Genomic DNA, 19,131 nt, shown 5'->3' with positions numbered 1-19,131 from the left:
TCCCCAAGTCTCGCACTGGCTTTTATCCGCCTGGCAGATGTGAGACGGCAGTGGGTGTGTGGGGAGAGCCTTTCACTGAGAGGTGCAACAATCCAACTGTAATTACTCTACTTTCATCTGGGAGTTTAAGTAATGCACTTGGGGAGAAAAACGTGGGCAGTCTGCTTCATTCACTTACGGAGCATCCTCCTTGCTTTGCTTTTTTTGTCTGTGCTACTTAGCAACGAGGAAGCCGAGGTCGGGGAGTAGAAGCCCAGATAAAAGGCGGCAGGATCCCAGGTGTCAATCAGGCTACCTGTCTCTTGGCCTCGGCAAGGTGGTAAGGCATGGCTCCTTCTTCCAGCGGCGCTATCCTCTCGATGTCGGCATGGTTGAGGCGCCTTCACACACACACACACACACACACACACACACACACACACACACACACACACACACACACACACACACACACACACACACACACACACACACACACAACAGCAGAGAATTACGCCAGTAAAGAATATAAATCTGCGTCTAATAATGTAACAAGCTCCAAAAAACAGGATGAACGCCACAACAAAGGTGTTTTCTTACTAAATGTTTGACATACAACTTACAAAAGCGCATGGACATGCTTCCGTGTATGTCCTTGGACAAAAGCCAAAAGCAGTGAAGTTGTCAGCTTGTGTAAATAAAAAGAGAAAACAACAAATCCTTTTCAACGTATATTCAATTGAATAGACTGCAAAGACAAGATACTTAACGTTTTGAACTGGAAAACTTGGTTATACTTTGCAAATATTAGCCCATTTGGAATTTGATGCCTGCAATATGTTAAAAAAAAAAGCTGGCACAAGTGGCAAAAAAGAGTGAGAAAGTTGAGGAACGCTCATCAAAGACTTATTTGGAACATCCGACAGGTCCATCCATCCATCATCTTCCGCTTATCCGAGGTCGGGTCGCAGGGGCAACAGCCTAAGCAGGGAAACCCAGACTTCCCTCTCCCCAGCCACTTCGTCTAGCTCTTCCCGGGGGATCCCGAGGCGTTCCCAGGCCAGCCGGGAGACATAGTCTTCCCAACGTGTCCTGGGTCTTCCCCGTGGCCTCCTACCAGCTGGACGTGCCCTAAACACCTCCCTAGGGAGGCGTTCGGGTGGCATCCTGACCAGATGCCCGAACCACCTCATCTGGCTCCTCTCGATGTGGAGGAGCAGCGGCTTTACTTTGAGTCCCTCCCACAGGTGAACAGGCTAATTGGGAACAGGTGGGTGCCATGATTGGCTATAAAAGCAGCGGCCATGAAATGCTCACTCATTCACAAACAAGGACGGGGCGAGGGTCACCACTTTGTGATCAAATTGTTGATGAACAACATTTCTCAAGCAGCTATTGCAAGGAATTTAGGGATTTCACCATCTACGCTCTGTAATATCATCAAAAGATTCAGAGAATCTGGAGAAATCACTGCACGTAATCCGAAAACCAGCATTGAACGCTCGTGACCTTGGATCCCTCAGGCGGTACTGCATCAACAAGCCACATCAGTGTGTAAAGGATATCACCACATGGGCTCCGTAACAGTTCAAAAAACCACTGTCAGTAACTACAGTTGGTCGCTACATCTGTAAGTGTAAGTTCAAACTCTACTATGCAAAGCCATTTATCAACAACACCCAGGAACGCTTCGCTGGGACGAGCTCATGTTTTTTTTTTTGTCCTGTCCAGCTTCTCAGACAAATCATATAGTTGATGTAGATGCCCGTATCAGCTGTACTAATTAACTTTACAAAAGTGTGTGATACTTCTCTTGTTGCCTTATTTGTATTTGACTTTGTTAAATGTATTTATATTATCATTTTTTGCAACCGTGGGGGGCCGAGGTCATCTATGATGGACTGATGTAAAGCATTACATTCTAAGTTAATGATTATTTGAAAAGAAAAATTAAGTTTCCCAGTTCGAACACTAAATATCACACGCAGGCACACAATATATGTTGTGAAATCAGTCTTTCCGGGGAGTAGAAAGTTGAGTCATTGTTTACAAAACAGAAAAGCTATGAGTAAGAAGGGAATAAAAACTGTAACAGAACCAGGACAAATATCAAACGTGAGTAAGTGATGTAATCAGCAGACATCTGGATAGTCTCGTTTATTTCAACAAAGTGTCTGAACGTAGAATTAGAATACAGAGCAACCGCAACTTAAAGGTACACCAACGGAAAAGTGTTTTGAAATACGTAATTGGACAAATAATTGTTATGCTTCAAAAGCAAACAAAAATGAAGGTCCGCCCAAAACATTCTACCTTACTTGTTCGCAATAACTTATAGCTAGAGACTGACTTCATTTGTTCTTTATTTCCATGCAAAGGAAGAGATGTGAAGGTCAGTGCTGGGAAGAATACGGTGTGTGACATTCTTGGAATTAAAGAAATAAATCATAAAACACAAGCAATTTGAGGCCATCGCTGCTCGTCTGCAGCGTACTGACGCAGAATGACTAACGCCAACCAAGAATGTGACAATAATATCTAAATGGCAAACATACAGCCATGAAAATATGGAGAGGCTGCTGATTACCTTATTTGGAACAAGCTACTGTAGAAGTGCACTCTCAAAAGTGAAGTCTGTACATTATTGCTACACAATTACTTCATCAAACTATTGTACTTGCTTGGCTTATTGTACAAACCCCGTTTCCATATGAGTTGGGAAATTGTGTTAGATGTAAATATAAACAGAATACAATGATTTGCAAATCATTTTCAAGCCATATTCAGTTGAATATGCTACAAAGACAACATATTTGATGTTCAAGGTCATAAAGTTTTTTTTTGTGTACAAATAATAACTTAGAATTTCATGGCTGCAACATGTGCCAAAGTAGTTGGGAAAGGGCATGTTCACCACTGTGTTACATCACCTTTTCTTTTAACAAAACTCAATAAACGTTTGGGAACTGAGGAAACTAATTGTTGAAGCTTTGAAAGTGGAATTCTTTCCCATTCTTGTTTTATTTAGAGCTTCAGTTGTTCAACAGTCCAGGGTCTCCGCTGTCGTATTTTACGCTTCATAATGCACCACACATTTTCCATGGGAGACAGGTCTGGACTGCAGGCGGGCCAGGAAAGTATCCGCACTCTTTTTGTACGAAGCCACACTGTTGTAACACGTGCTGAATGTGGCTTGGCATTCTTTTGCTGAAATAAGCAGGGGCGTCCATGAAAAAGGCGGCGCCTAGATAGCAGCATATGTTGCTCCAAAACCTGTATGTACCTTTCAGCATTAATGGTGCCTTCACAGATGTGTAAGTTACCCATGCCTTGGGCACTAATGCACCCCCATACCATCACACATGCTGGCTTTTCAAACTTGGTGTCGATAACTGTCTGGATGGTTCGCTTCCCCTTTGGTCCGGATGACACGATGTCAAATATTTCCAAAAACAATTTGAAACGTGGACTCGTCAGACCACAGAACACTTTTCCACTTTGCATCAGTCCATCTTAGATGATCTCAGGCCCAGAGAAGCTGGCGGCGTTTCTGGATGTTGTTGATAAATGGCTTTCGCTTTGCATAGTAGAGCTTTAACTTGAACTTGCGGATGTAGCGATGAACTGTATTTAGTGACAGTGGTTTTCTGAAGTGTTCCTGAGCCCATGTGGTGATATCCTTATAGATTGATGTCGGTTTTGGATACAGTGCCGTCTGAGGGATGGAATGTCACGGTAATTCAATGTTGGTTTCCGGCCATGTCGCTTACGTGGGGTGATTTCTCCAGATTCTTTTAACCTTTTGATGATATTATGGAGCGTAGATGTTGAAATCCCTAAATTTCTTGCAATTGCACTTTGAGAAAGGTTGTTCTTAAACTGTTTGACTATTTGCTCACGCACTTGTGGACAATGGGGTGTACCTCGCCCCATCCTTTCTTGTGAAAGACTGAGCATTTTTTGGGAAGCTGTTTTTATAGCCAATCATGGCACCCACCTGTTCCCAATTAGCCTGCACACCTGTGGGATGTTCCAAATAAGTGTTTGATGAGCATTCCTCAACTTTATCAGTATAAATTGCCACCTTTCCCAACTTCTTTGGCACGTGTTGCTGGCATCAAATTCTAAAGTTAATGATTATTTGCACACAAAAAAAATGTTTGAGTTTGAACATCAAATATGTTATCTTTGTAGCATATTCAACTGAATATGGCTTGAAAAGGATTTGCAAATCATTGTATTCTGTTTATATTTACATCTAACACAATTTCCCAACTCATATGGAAACAGGGTTTGTACAAAATGTGTACAAATTGAATAAAATACGATTTTTTTGGGCCCATGTTGGACTCTTACATAATTATATAATGTTTTCTGGTACAATAATATAGCACATTGGTGTTTAAAACCTACCCCGTGTGACTGTGGAGACCAGCAAGTTGGTACAGGATGTCAATCTCCATTGGAGTGATCTGACCAAACTTATTGGCAGCGTGGACAAACTCCTCTGAAAAGACAAAAGGAGAAAAGAAACTGAGCACAGATTGAATGAGCCTCAGAATGAATTACATGTGCATTCCACCAGAGCAGGGATGGGCAACCCAAAACGTTGAAAGAGCAATATTGGACCAAAAATACAAAAACAAATCTGTCTGGAGCCGCAAAAAATGAAAAGTGTTATAATGAAGGCAACACAAGATTTAAGTGTCTATATTAGCTATAATAGCCTACTATCAAAATGACTATGTCGCAAACTGGACCAAATTTTCGTTGACAGAAATGTTGAAAAGTAGTATTTATTCTACACATTTTCACAAAATTAGAATCCATCAGTAAATCAGAAGCTACTCAGAAGGTGAGATAACTCCTGAAAATGACTGACTTAGAATGGCCAAAGGTTTAGATGTGTGTGTCCAAGTTAAAGGAAATGGCAGGCTGTCGTCTTCTAATATATCTATCCATCTATTATTGCGTTTGGACCAGATGTTCCTCCCAGGAAATTTAAGTTGCTGGTCAATCCCAAGTTCTTTTGATGACACAAGTTGATTTTAATTGAAACCCAGAACAGAATACCGATAGGTATATTGCAATTTATTCCAAAGCTTTGGAGAGACCAACCTATGTAACAACACATTCAATTCGCATCGCCTAAGTTGATCTGACAACACTACAGAAGTCCTGTCTTTTTCAATATGCCACTAGTCCCCCCCCAGGACTACCTTTAGTCACCAGCGTGTCTTCCCGGGTGCCGGCAAAGGTGCTGTATATCTTGCGGACCAGCTCCATGTTGTTCAGGAGGGCATTGAACGCGTTGAAGTAAGAGAAGCTCACCAGGTGGGAGGTGCTTCCTCCAGCCGCCTGGGAAATGGTCAAAACATGTTTGTCATACAACATTAATGACACTTGTTACTTCTAATGACATTTTTCAGCAAGAAAAACATGAAATAGAGCTCTCTTAAATAAACCCCCTTTTGGACCAGTTGATCTGCCATCTCTCGTTTCTGCCCTGCATAAAAAAAACAATCAGATGGCCATTGATCAGTTTCCAGGGAGGAGCGCTAGTTGTCCATAGTCAGGACCTGGGGTAGACCACTGCACTACTGACATGTCTCCACTCAAGGCGATCCCTGTTGTTCTCACTATGGACTGGACTCTCACACTATTAAGTAAATCCACTATGGACCGGACTCTCACTCTATTAACTAGATCCACTATGGATTGGACTCTCACACTATTATGTTAGATCCACTTTGGACTGGACTCTCACACTATTGTGTTGGATCCACTATGGACTGGACTCTCACTATTATGTTAGATCCACTATGGACTGGACTCTCACACTATTATGTTAGATCCACTATGGACTGGACTCTCACACTATTATGTTGGATCCACTATGGACTGGACTCACACTATTATGTTGGATCCACTATGGACTGGACTCTCACTATTATGTTAGATCCACTATGGACTGGACTCTCACACTATTATGTTAGATCCACTATGGACTGGACTCTCACACTATTATGTTAGATCCACTATGGACTGGACTCTCACACTATTATGTTAGATCCACTATGGACTGGACTCTCACACTATTATGTTAGATCCACTATGGACTGGACTCTCACTATTATGTTGGATCCACTATGGACTGGACTCTCACTGTTATGTTGGATTCACTATGGACTGGACTCTCACACTATTAACTAGATCCACTATGGACCGGACTCTCACTATTATGTTAGATCCACTATGGACTGGACTCTCACACTATTAACTAGATCCACTATGGACCGGACTCTCACTATTATCTTAGATCCACTCTGGACTGGACTCTCACTATTATGTTAGATCCACTCTGGACTGGACTCTCACTATTATGTTAGATCCACTATGGACTGGACTCTCACACTATTAACTAGATTCATTATGGACTGGACTCTGACACTATTATGTTAGATCCACTATGGACTGGACTCTCACACTATTATGTTAGATCCACTATGGACTGGACTCTCACACTATTATGTTAGATCCACTATGGACTGGACGCTCACACTATTATGTTAGATCCACTATGGACTGGACTCCCACACTATTATGTTAGATCCACTATGGACCGGACTCTTACTATTATGTTAGATCCACTATGGACTGGACTCTCACACTATTAACTAGATCCACTATGGACCGGACTCTCACTATTATGTTAGATCCACTATGGACTGGACTCTCACACTATTATGTTAGATCCACTATGGACTGGACTCTCACACTATTATGTTAGATCCACTATGGACTGGACTCTCACACTATTAACTAGATCCACTATGGACCGGACTCTCACTATTATGTTAGATCCACTATGGACTGGACTCTCACACTATTATGTTAGATCCACTATGGACTGGACTCTCACTATTATGTTAGATCCACTATGGACTGGACTCTCACTATTATGTTGGATCCACTATGGACTGGACTCTCACACTATTAACTAGATCCACTATGGACCGGACTCTGACACTATTATGTTAGATCCACTATGGACTGGACTCTCACACTATTATGTTAGATCCACTATGGACTGGACTCTCACACTATTATGTTAGATCCACTATGGACTGGACTCTCACACTATTATGTTAGATCCACTATGGACTGGACTCTCACACTATTATGTTAGATCCACTATGGACTGGACTCTCACACTATTATGTTAGATCCACTATGGACTGGACTCTCACACTATTATGTTAGATCCACTATGGACTGGACTCTGACTAATATGTTAGATCCACTATGGACTGGACTCTCACTATTATGTTAGATCCACTATGGACTGGACTCTGACTAATATGTTAGATCCACTATGGACTGGACTCTCACTATTATGTTAGATCCACTATGGACTGGACTCTCACACTATTATGTTAGATCCACTATGGACTGGACTCTCACACTATTATGTTAGATCCACTATGGACTGGACTCTGACTAATATGTTAGATCCACTATGGACTGGACTCTCACACTATTATGTTAGATCCACTATGGACTGGACTCTCACACTATTATGTTGGATCCACTATGGACTGGACTCTCACACTATTATGTTAGATCCACTATGGACTGGACTCTCACACTATTATGTTAGATCCACTATGGACTGGACTCTCACACTATTATGTTAGATCCACTATGGACTGGACTCTCACACTATTATGTTAGATCCACTATGGACTGGACTCTCACACTATTATGTTAGATCCTCTATGGACTGGACTCTGACTAATATGTTGGATCCACTATGGACTGGACTCTCACTATTATGTTGGATCCATTCTGCATCCATCGAGGATGCCGAGGATGTTGTGGTTTATGCAGCCCTTTGAGACATATGTGACTAAGGTCTATACGAGTAAACTTTGATTGAAGGTACTTTCTAGAGGCGGTATAGTACCGAATATGATTCATTAGTATGGCGGTACTATACCAGTATTGGTAAACCGTACAACCTTAGTATGAAGTCAAATTATTTCCCTGAACTTAACTTTACAGTTTGCTGGAAATGTAGTTTGGTCGGTTCTTATAAGCTGCAACAAATATTGTATTAAATGCGACACCCAAGGTAAACCACACAATCCAATCTTATTTCTTGACTCACAGAAACCAGATTTTCCTGGACAAAGCGGGTCAGCATGTGGTGCCTGATGGTGGCCATGATGTCACTGAAGTCCAGAGCCGTGATGGTGCCGCTCTTGCCCAGGTCTTTTTGGGCGAAAGCCTGGCGGGCGTGTTCCAGCTGCAGCTCCTGCAGCAGAGCAGGGGGAGAGGGAGGACGGGAGCGGGTCAGGCTGACAAAAGAAGCCAAGAGAGGGTTCCCGAGATGAGGAGCAGCACATAAGTGAGCTGTGAAATGGAACCTTGAAGGAGAAAAAGGCGGTAATGTCAGCAATGGACAGCCGTGATGCCACAGTGAGACACTCGCTTGGGTAATCACGTGTCTCTCTGGAGACTAATGGAAACCATGTCCCCAGCAGCCTGATCCCGCAGCCGAGTGGAGCGCTCAGGCAGGTGTGTGTGTGTGAAATGATTCAAAATGACAAGCATGCAATCAGAAAAGGCTGACCCGCTCCAACGTCTGCTGTCAAAGCTCATGTAACCTGAGAGCAACATCCAGCTGTTACTTCCTCTTTGCACGCCTTCTCCTAACCTAATCAGAGGCTCAATGTTGGTTGATGACTTTGAGACGCACGATGATAAGAAGCTTCGCCATCCATGGTTAGGAATTGCCTTGAAGTTTTAGGTAGAGTGCAACACACAAAATGCCCACAAGGTGGCAGGGCAAAGAGCAGTTCAGGAGCACTGTCATTTTTTTTTCCATCCATCCATCCATCCATCCATCCATCCATCCATCTTCTACCGCTTATTCCCTTTTGGGGTCGCGGGGGGCACTGGCGCCTATCTCAGCTACAATCGGGCGGAAGGCGGGGTACACCCTGGACAAGTCACCACCTCATCGCAGGGCCAACCCAGATAGACAGACAACATTCACACTCACATTCACACACTAGGGACCATTTAGTGTTGCCAATCAACCTATCCCCAGGTGCATGTCTTTGGAAGTGGGAGGAAGCCGGAGTACCCGGAGGGAACACACGCATTCACGGGGAGAACATGCATTCCTGGATTTGAACCCAGGACTGCAGACGCACTAACCCCTCTTCCACCGTGAAGCCTCGTTTTTTTTCCCCCCAGTTAAAAATAAAAGTGAGTCAGTTAAGTATGATGAAGCACTGAGTGCCCTGAGGGATCTCACACAGGACTGAGTGCCCTGAGGGATCTCACACAGGACTGAGTGCCCTGAGGGATCTCACACAGGACTGAGTGCCCTGAGGGATCTCACACAGGACTGAGTGCCCTGAGGGATCTCACACAGGACTGAGTGCCCTGAGGGATCTCACACAGGACTGGAGTCAGCCTGCCTTACAGCGGGACCACCCTGCTTTTTGGCCGCGGAGTCCAAATAAATGCAATAATAAATTGTCCAAAAAAAGTCTGCGGGCTATAGAGCGTTTTCCGTTCGGGCTCCAGTACTCTGGAACCAGTTCGAGATGCTACCTCAGTAGAAGCATTTAAGTCTCACCTTAAATCTCATCTGTATACTCTAGCCTTTAAATAGACCTCCTTTTTAGACCAGTTGATCTGCCGCTTCTTTTCTTTTTTCTCCTATGTCCCCCCCCCTCCCTTGTGGAGGGGGTCCGGTCCGATGACCATGGATGAAGTACTGGCTGTCCAGAGTCGAGACCCAGGATGGACCGCTCGTCTGTGTATCGGTTGGGGACATCTCTACGCTGCTGATCCGCCTCCGCTTGGGATAGTTTCCTGTGGACGGGACTCTCGCTGCTGTCTTGGATCCGCTTTGAACTGAACTCTCGCGGCTGTCTTGGAGCCACTATGGATTGAACTTTCACAGTATCATGTTAGACCCGCTCGACATCCATTGCTTTAGGTCCCCTAGAGGGGGGGGTTTGCCCACATCTGAGGTCCTCTCCAAGGTTTCTTATAGTCAGCATTGTCACTGGCGTCCCACTGGATGTGAATTCTCCCTGCCCACTGGGTGTGAGTTTTCCTTGCCCTTTTGTGGGTTCTTCCGAGGATGTTGTAGTCGTAATGATTTGTGCAGTCCTTTGAGACATTTGTGATTTGGGGCTATATAAATAAACATTGATTGATTGATTGATAAATAAAGCTGCAAGTAGCGATGGACGGGACCGCTTTGGCTGCTGCCCATCCATCCATCCATTTTCTACCACTTATTCCCTTTGGGGTCGCGGGGGGTGCTGGTGCCTATCTCAGCTAGCCGGCAAATATTTCACACGAGGGCAAAGCACAACTAATTTTAATATTATTGGCGGCATAGCTCGGTTGGCAGGGCGGCCGTGCCAGCAACTTGAGTGTTGCAGGTTCGATTCCCGCTTCCGCCATCCTCGTCACTGCCGTTGTGTCCTTGGGCAAGACACTTTACCCACCTGCTCCCAGTGCCACCCACACTGCTTTAAATGGAACTTAGATATTGGGTTTCACTATGTAAAGCGCTTTGAGTCACTAGAGAAAAGCGCTATATAAATATAATTCAATTCATTATTATTCAAATATTGTGTCACTGGCGCCTTTATGCCATTTATAAGATTACATACTGGGAGTGCTAGGAAAAAAAAGCTCTGTGTGAGCGCACGGCGGCCATCTTAGAAATGTTTTTCAGCGCAGTGGTTCTTTAAAGGCTAATAAAATCAACACCAGACCATTCATTGTCTTTACTGGAGCATAAAGAGTGCAGATGGCCTTAAAACGCCACAACAGTCAGGCACTATATGTAAGTACCCAAAATAAAGAATGTCAGACGGTTGTTTTTACGATATGCAGGCAAACGACAACTTTAAAACATACTGGCTTAGCTGCGGGACCTGGCAGCCATCTTGGTATAGATCAGGGGTAGGGAACCTATGGCTCTAGAGCCAGATGTGGCTCTTTTGATGACTGCATCTGGCTCTCAGATCAATCTTAGCTGACATTGCTTAACACGATAAGTAATCAATAATTACGATGGTAATCACAGTGTTAAAAATAACGTTCAAATTATAAAACATTCTCATGCATTTTAATCCAACCATCCGTTTTCTACCGCACCTGTCCAAGATGTGGCATTAATGGTAAGAAGTCTAACATTTATTATTGGTTAAATTTAAAATAACAATGTTATTAAAAAGAATAAGAGACTTATTATACTCTAAAACTGTTGGTCTTGTCAAGACCTGGACTGTGGTGTGGTTTGTTTTCCCGTGGTGCAAAGCGATTGGAACGGACCTGGCGTGAAGGTAATGACATCTTTAATCTTAACTCAAAAATATTACAAAAACAAAGGGTATAAACAAAAGGCGCTTTTAGTGGAGGTTAAAAACTTGGCTATGAAAACTAAAACTCGCACAATGAACATAAAATAAAACTTACAAACTATGGCATGAAAAACTTACTTGGACCGAGAAAGAGCATGGATCATCGGCATGGATAACATAGGTGTGTAGGAGGTGAGAGAGGGTGAGTAGAAGGTTATGTCGCCAGGCTGACTGCCTGGCAACTGCAGGCTTAAATAGTGACGGTGATTGAGAACAGGTACATGAGTTCAAGTGAATCATGTGTGAATCGTGAAAACAGGTGAACTGATTGGTAGTCATGGAAACAAAAGCAAACCAGGGTGCGCAAAAACAGGAACTAATGGAGTCAAAAACAAAACAGAACTAAACAACATGATCACAAATAAATGACAGGTCTTACTTAAAAATGCATGCATTTAGTTGTATTCAGTGTTTAAAAAATATTATACGACTCTCACGGAAATACATTTAGAAATATTTGGCTTTCATGGCTCTCTCAACCAAAAAGGTTCCCGACCCCTGGTATAGACTATCACAGCCCCTCCCCCACGAATGTTGGTGCGTGCGCAACAGCAGCAGACGGTAGGGGGAAAAAAAGAAGAAAAAAAACGTCTGCGCACAGCGACCATCTTTGAAATGGTTTTAAGCACAGCGGTTCTTTGAAGGCTGATAAAATGAAAACCGTAGCAGTGATTAAAACTATTTCATCAACTTTTAATCAGAAGGGTTCAATCTCTCTTCTCTTGCTTATTTGAAGCCGAAACGACAAACAGCCTCAGAGGAGATAATGTTTGAAAAAAAGTGAAACATTTTTAGCCAACTTTTGTATTGAAGGGGAAATTGCAAACTTCCTGTTGACTTTAGCTGGGAGATAAGAGTATGAAATATAGGTCTAACTGAGACCTACGTAGTGGTTTTCGTTTCATGTTTATATGATGTTCCTACTGGAAGTTATAGACAGTTTTGTCTGTTTTCTTCATAGGGGGCGCTAGAGCGCAATTTTGACTTTTGGGTTTTTTGATTAGACCGCAATTTTCGCCAGTTTTGATGTGTCAAATTTGGTGAGTTTTAAAGCACATTAAAGGGGTCAAATTACAGCTCAAAGAGGCAGCGGTATAATAAAGAATACTACTAATAATAATAATAATAAAACCTTAGAAATTCAATAGGGTCCTCTGTCCCAAAGGGACATCGGTCCCTAATAATAATTAATAGTTAAGAAGACATGTATTTACCTGCAGAAACTGGGTGAACTCCACATAGCTGAGGTGTTTGTTCCTCTCATGGCCGAAGTGGAGCCTGATGAACTCGCAGTCCCAGTTGAAGGGAATATGATGATGGATCGCGGTCTGGCTGAAGATGTCGCGAACGTTCTCTGAAAGTGGGAAATGCCAGCGAGAAAAGTTTCTCATTACACACGCAAAGAATCTGGTTAACGTCAAGCAAGGACTCGCTGTGTAGACTGCTTGGTAGTCCTTTTAGATTTGAAGGGTGTTTTATAAATATATGTGCTTATGCACATAAATAAACAGCTTTCGAGTACCTTCGCAACAATAAAAGAGCTGAGTTGAGTTTCCAGACTTCTTTTTGCTCTTAGAGGAGGTTTTAATACAAATTGTGCATGCTTTCCGACTCCAGGATAAAACGTTAACATCCAACACTCAACAAAACATGGCTTCTGAAGGCCATGGATACTTGCACAAGTCAAATGAACACTTGAATATTTGGGGGGGGGAAACAGCATCATGCATGACACCGAAACATTCAGTTCAGTTATAAAACACTTTAAGAGTAAACTTTTTGTAGCAGATTCCTAAAAATGCTAGAGTGCTGTCATTACTTTTTTTTAGTAAGTCATTAAAAATGCTGTTGTATTGAAAAGGCTATTTTTTTCCACACATTTTGCAACTCTGACAATTTAAGGAGAAGGAAACATAATATCAACTGCAGAGGACACAGATAGAAAGATAATAGTCAAGGGAGAAGTCCAGCCCCCCAGTCCTTAGCCTTTTGGAAATGTGGCCCTCAAAACAATGTGTTCAATAAATCCACAAGTCTTGCAATACTTTGGTGAGTTTTAGGGTTAACGCTACAAATTTGTGTTGCTTTTTCATTGTGATTTCACCAGAGAAGACTGTCAGTGATGGCAAAGAGTAAAAATGTGATGACCATAGAACTTGGGATGAAACCAGTTTTGACCATGGATGGGTACCCTTTCACATTTGATCTGATACGGTCCAATTCCCACTCAATGGTACCAATTTGTGTGTGTGCATGTGTTAATGAATATTAATTATTTAAGAATTCAATAGAAACAATAACTTAACATTGAGCTTACAATGATAACTGCTGTCACTTCATTTCTTATACTTCTGCTGTCTCATTTGTAAGTATTATATATCCTTTGTATGCAGTTGCAATTCCAAGTTGTTGGATGGCATCAATGTGTAGGCTACAGTGTGTTGCTTTGCTAGAAAGTAGTCTTTGCCATGAAGCTGAATGTGCCAGTTTGGTCCTATGTTGAGTGTTTATAATGTATGTATTGTACATATTACACACCAGCTGTTTATTTCTAACACTTGGCTGGTTAAATCTTTACTGTAAAATCACATACATTAAACATTGCCGTCACTTTTTGATTTTACAGGAATCAATACAAAAATCAAAGATAACTAGATGATGTGTGAATGCTCCAATGCTGAAGTTGAAGTGAAATGCTGACAGAATGTGGTATGAATGTAAGAATAGTTTGAATGTTGGAATAGTTTGAATGTTAAAGCACTTGAATTTCCAGGTAAACCAGAATTTAGTTTGGAATTTGTGTTAGTTTGATGAGTGAAATGTGTTGATGTTGGAATGGTTTGAATAGGTTGAAAAATGTGGGAATTGTGGAAGTTTGAACAATGGATAATTCACTTTGAATGGGGAAAATGTCCCTAAAAAATGACAATTCTATGAAATCCAGGGATTTTTTTTTTACAATTGTTAAAAGGGAGCAACACAAGTCCTGAACAGGCTCAATATTTGGAAATTGGAATGGTTTGAATCAGATAAAAAATGTGTGAATTGTGGAAATTTGAAAAACGCTCAATTCTTTTCAATGGGAATTTCATGGGAATTTTGGAAAAAGAGGGATTTTTTTTGAAAATGCAAAACATTTTGAATGGTCTAAACTACTTTAAATGATTGATGTTAGAATTTTTCAAATCGGTGGAGATATTTTGAAGTAGTAACAATTTTAATTGAGGAATGGTATTACGGGATTCCTGGAATTTGGGGAAAACCGGGAAATTTTCCAGTTCAAAAAACAACTTGTTTTTTTGCCATGGTTAAGACGAATGTTTCGACGGTGGTGTGGCTGAAGTGTGTTGGGCGGCATAGCTCGGTTGGTAGAGTGGCCGTGCCAGCAACTTGTGGGTTGCAGGTTCGATTCCCGCTTGTGCCATCCTAGTTACTGCCGTTGTGTCCTTGGGCAAGACACTTTACCCACCTGCTCCCAGTGCCACCCACACTGCTTTAAATGTAACTTAGATATTGGGTGTCACTATGTAAAGCGCTTTGAGTCACTTGAGAAAAGCGCTATATAAATATAATTCACTTCACAATTCACTTCACAAATGTGGGAAGAGTGGTCGCCAGAAAAAAGGGCGAAAAAAAAGGGTTTCAAAGAACAGGAATTCTGGGAATTCCTGGAATTTCTTTGAAATTAGAAAACATACAGTTTGATTGTTCAGGATGAGTATAATATGTTGAAGGTGGAATGGTTAGAGTCGGTTGAAAAATGTGGAAATGGTTTGAAAAATGGCCAATTCATTTCGGATGGGAAAAATGTCCCGAAAAACCGGGAATTATGGGAATTTGGGGATTTTGTCAAGGGAAAGCTCGCAATCTCCGAATAAACTAAACAGTTTGACATTGGATCGGTTTGAATCAGATGAAAAATGTGGAAGGTAGAACGCGCCAAAATCAAGAGAAGTAAAATAAAAAAACGTGTGTTTGAATATTTTGGAGCATTCCAACAATAAAAGCATGACTGAATGTGGGCGGCTCAGCTTCATTGCCCCCCCCCCCCTTCTATATGAAGTCCACAGTGAGTTCAACATGTAATGTGACTTTTATTCTACTCTGATTCAATCCCATTTGAGGAATGGCCAAAGAATTCCAAGCAAACCTTGCCTATACATTTAGAAAAAGGTTTAATGATGGCGTTGTAGAGGGCGTCAAAGGCAGCGCCTTCATAGCACGCCTGTATTAATGTTGCTAGGGTGAAAATCAGCAGACATTCGCGAGATTAGTTGCTCTAAAACTCGGGAGTCTTTTTGGAAAATTTGGGAGGGTTGGCAAGTGTGATGCTGTCAAGCGGCATTCTTATAAAACTTGCGGGCCGCTCTGACATTACATTTTCATATTAAAGGGGAACATTATCAGCAGACCTATGTAAGCATCAATATATACCTTGATGTTGCAGAAAAAAGACCATCTATTTTTTTAACCGATTTCCGAACTCTAAATGGGTGAATTTTGGCAAATTAAACGCCTTTCTGTTTATCGGTCTTTTAGCGATGACGTCAGAGCGTGACGTCACCGTGGTAACACACCCGCCATTTTCATTTTCACATTACAAACACCGGGTCTCAGCTCTGTTATTTTCCGTTTTTTCGACTATTTTTTGGAACCTTGGAGACATCATGCCTGGACGGTGTGTTGTCGGAGGGTGTAACAACACTAACAGGGAGGGATTCAAGTTGCACCACTGGCAAGAAATCTGCCACCAGACCCCAATTGAATGTACCAGTGTCTTCACATTTGACCGGCGATGCTAAGACAGACATGGCACAGAGATGTATGGATAACCTGCAGATGCATTTGCAACCATTAAGTCAACGAAATCACTAAGGTGAGTTTTGTTGATGTTGTTGACTTATGTGCTGATCAGACATATTTGGTCACGGCATGACTGCCAGCTAATCGATGCCAACATGCTACGCTAATCGATGCTAACATGCTATTTACGCTAGCTGTATGTACATTTGAAACTAGATACCCACATTTAATGCGAAACAAACACTTACCAATCGACGGATTTAAGTTGCTCCAGTGTCACAAGATGCGAAAGTCCTGATCGTTTGGTCCGCACATTTTACCGGCGATGCTAATAAGGCAGCCATGCTATGGGCCACTTCATTAGGTACACCCATGCTATAGCCGAATAGCGTCAGTAGCTATTCGCTCAATAGCTTCAATTTCTTCTTCAATTTCGTTTTCGCTATCTGCCTCCATACTCCAACCATCTGTTTCAATACATGCGTAATCTGTTGAATCGCTTAAACCGCTGAAATCCGAGTCTGAATCCGAGCTAATGTCGCTATATCTTGCTGTGGTAACCGCCATGTTGTTTGTATTGGCAGCACTGTATGACGTCACAGGGAAATGGATAGTGGTTTCGAAGATAGCGAAAATAAGGCACTTTAAAGCTTTATTCAGGGATATTCCGGGACCAGTAAAATTTTGAAAAAAACTTCAAAAAATACAACAAGCCACTGGGAACTGATTTTTATTGTTTTTAACCCTTTTGAAATTGTAATAATGTTCCCCTTTAAGGTGCGGGCCGCATGTCTGAGACCTCTGGTTAATACATAGCACAAAGCAAAAAAAAAACTCTGTATGCAGTGTTATATAATTTAAAATTTCAGAAGAGTTTTGTGGCTCCCATTGTTTTCTTTATTTTGTGAAACGGGTTTAAAATGGCTCTTTGGATGGTAACGGTTGCCGACCCCTGCTCTAGTCCATTATGTCCACTTCAAAACTCAAATAAAGAGAACTTATTTGTCCACAATCTATAACAAGGTTGTGTTTTCAGTGTCCTCCGGCTTTCTGTCAGGAAGATTAAGAAACAACTAAGTACTGATTACTTTTTGGAAGGAATCCAAACATTGGAACATAATTGAACAAATGACAAGAAATAGAAACCCAATCGCTCCTGAATAAATAAAATGGTGCTAATAGCAGTCAGCCTTGAAATAAAGTTTGACGATGTCACCTTTTATATTCAGTAGATTATGGGTAATTGTTCATTGCATTTGAGCTGCCTCCAATTGAAGATAGTTAATGAACATAATGATAAAAGTGTAGTTCGTAGGGATGGCAATCTTACAACAACTCACCATTTAATTACATTCTGATTCTTGAAATTATTCATAATAGATTCTTCATTCTCCTTTTAAACAGATTCTCGCAATATATTATTTGAAATACATATCATGATAAAACTTTTTAAAAACAGGTAACAAAAGCTTCTCTTTTGGCTTCTTTTTTTTAGATACATTCTTAAAAATTTGAATCGAACCAGAATCATAATAAATAAGAATTGCAATTCAGATATTCATCATTTTTTTCCATCGCCCCAAATAGTTAAAACCTTCTTCTGCATGCAATTACAACATAATGTACATACTATGCTACGTCTGGCATGTCGCTCAAGAAGCCTCTGCTCGCTCCTGACATTTTCATTTCACAGATTTTTATTACAAACCCCAAAACCAGTAAAGTTGGTACATTGTGTAAATGGTAAATAAAAACAGAAAAAAATGATTGGCTAATCCTTTTCAACTTATATCCAATTGAATAGACTGCAAAGACACTGGAAAACTTTATTTTTTGCAAATATCAGCGCATTCGGAATTTGATGCCTGCAACATGTTTCAAAAAAGCGGGCACACTTGGCAAAAACAATTGCCAGAGCAAATTGTTTAAAAACAACATTTCTCAACCAGCTGTGGGAAGGAATTTAGAGATTTCACCATCTACGCCCCGTAATATCATCAAAAGGTTCAGAGAATCTGGAGAAAACACTGCAGGTAAGCGGCAACTTTTAATGCCCGTGACCTTGGATTCCTCAGGCGGTACTGCAGCAAAAACCGACATCAGTGTGTAAAGGATATCACCACTTGGGCTCAGGAACACTTCATAAAACCACTGTCAGTAACTACAGTTGGTCGCTACATTTGTAAGTGCAAGTTAAAACTCTATTATGCAAAACCAAAGCCATTTATCAACAACACCCAGAAACACCGCCAGCTTCACTGGGCCCGAGCTCATCTAAGATGATGCAAAGTGGAAAAGTGTTCCGTGATCTGACGAGTCCACATTTAAAATTATATTTGGAAACTGTGGACGTGGTGTCCTCCGGAACAAAGAGGAAAATAACCATTCGGATTCTTATAGGCGCAAAGTTCAAAAGCCAGCATGTGTAATGGTATGGGGGTGTATTAGTGCCCAAGGCATGGGTAACTTACGCATCTGTGAAGGCACCATTAATGCTGAATGGTCCATACAGATTTTGGAGCAACATATGTTATCATCCAAGCAACGTTATCATGGACGCCCCTGCTTATTTCAGCAAAAGAATGCCAAGTCACGTGTTACAACAGTGTGGCTTCGTAGTAAAAGAGTGCGGGTACTTTCCTGGCCCACCTGCAGTCCAGACCTGTCTCCCATGGAAAATGTGTGGCGCGTTATGAAGCGTAAAATACGACAACAAGACCCCGGACTGTTGAACAACTTAAGCTCTACATAAAACAAGAATGGGAAAGAATTCCACTTTCAAAGCTTCAACAATTAGTTTCCTCAGTTCCCAAACGTTTGAGTGTTGTTAAAAGAAAAGGTGATGAAACACAGTGGTGAACATGCCCTTTCCCAACTACTTTGCCAT

The 19,131-nt window shown here is 41.7% G+C and overlaps 1 protein-coding gene across 3 annotated transcripts in view; it reads right to left on the bottom strand.

Moving 5' to 3' along the window:
• Positions 1 to 19,131, bottom strand: part of LOC133538418 (electrogenic aspartate/glutamate antiporter SLC25A12, mitochondrial-like) — a 75,334-nt gene that overhangs the window by 32,969 nt on the left and 23,234 nt on the right. For 2 of the 3 annotated variants that reach the window (XM_061880038.1, XM_061880037.1), the window contains exons 5-9: positions 12,656 to 12,795; positions 8,150 to 8,296; positions 5,199 to 5,337; positions 4,393 to 4,486; positions 296 to 380 (exon numbers count right to left, since the gene is read on the bottom strand). In XM_061880038.1, coding sequence (XP_061736022.1) covers positions 296 to 380; positions 4,393 to 4,486; positions 5,199 to 5,337; positions 8,150 to 8,296; positions 12,656 to 12,795 — 605 coding nt within the window. Of the gene's footprint in view, positions 1 to 295; positions 381 to 4,392; positions 4,487 to 5,198; positions 5,338 to 8,149; positions 8,409 to 12,655; positions 12,796 to 19,131 lie in introns of all 3 variants that reach the window. The other variant, XM_061880039.1, reaches the window with a different exon arrangement.

The sequence above is a fragment of the Nerophis ophidion genome, linkage group LG19, assembly GCF_033978795.1.
Source record: "Nerophis ophidion isolate RoL-2023_Sa linkage group LG19, RoL_Noph_v1.0, whole genome shotgun sequence".
In the NCBI taxonomy this organism is placed as follows: Eukaryota; Metazoa; Chordata; class Actinopteri; order Syngnathiformes; family Syngnathidae; genus Nerophis; species Nerophis ophidion.
Note: the sequence above shows the minus strand (reverse complement) of the source record. Positions and strands in the feature narration are given on the sequence as shown.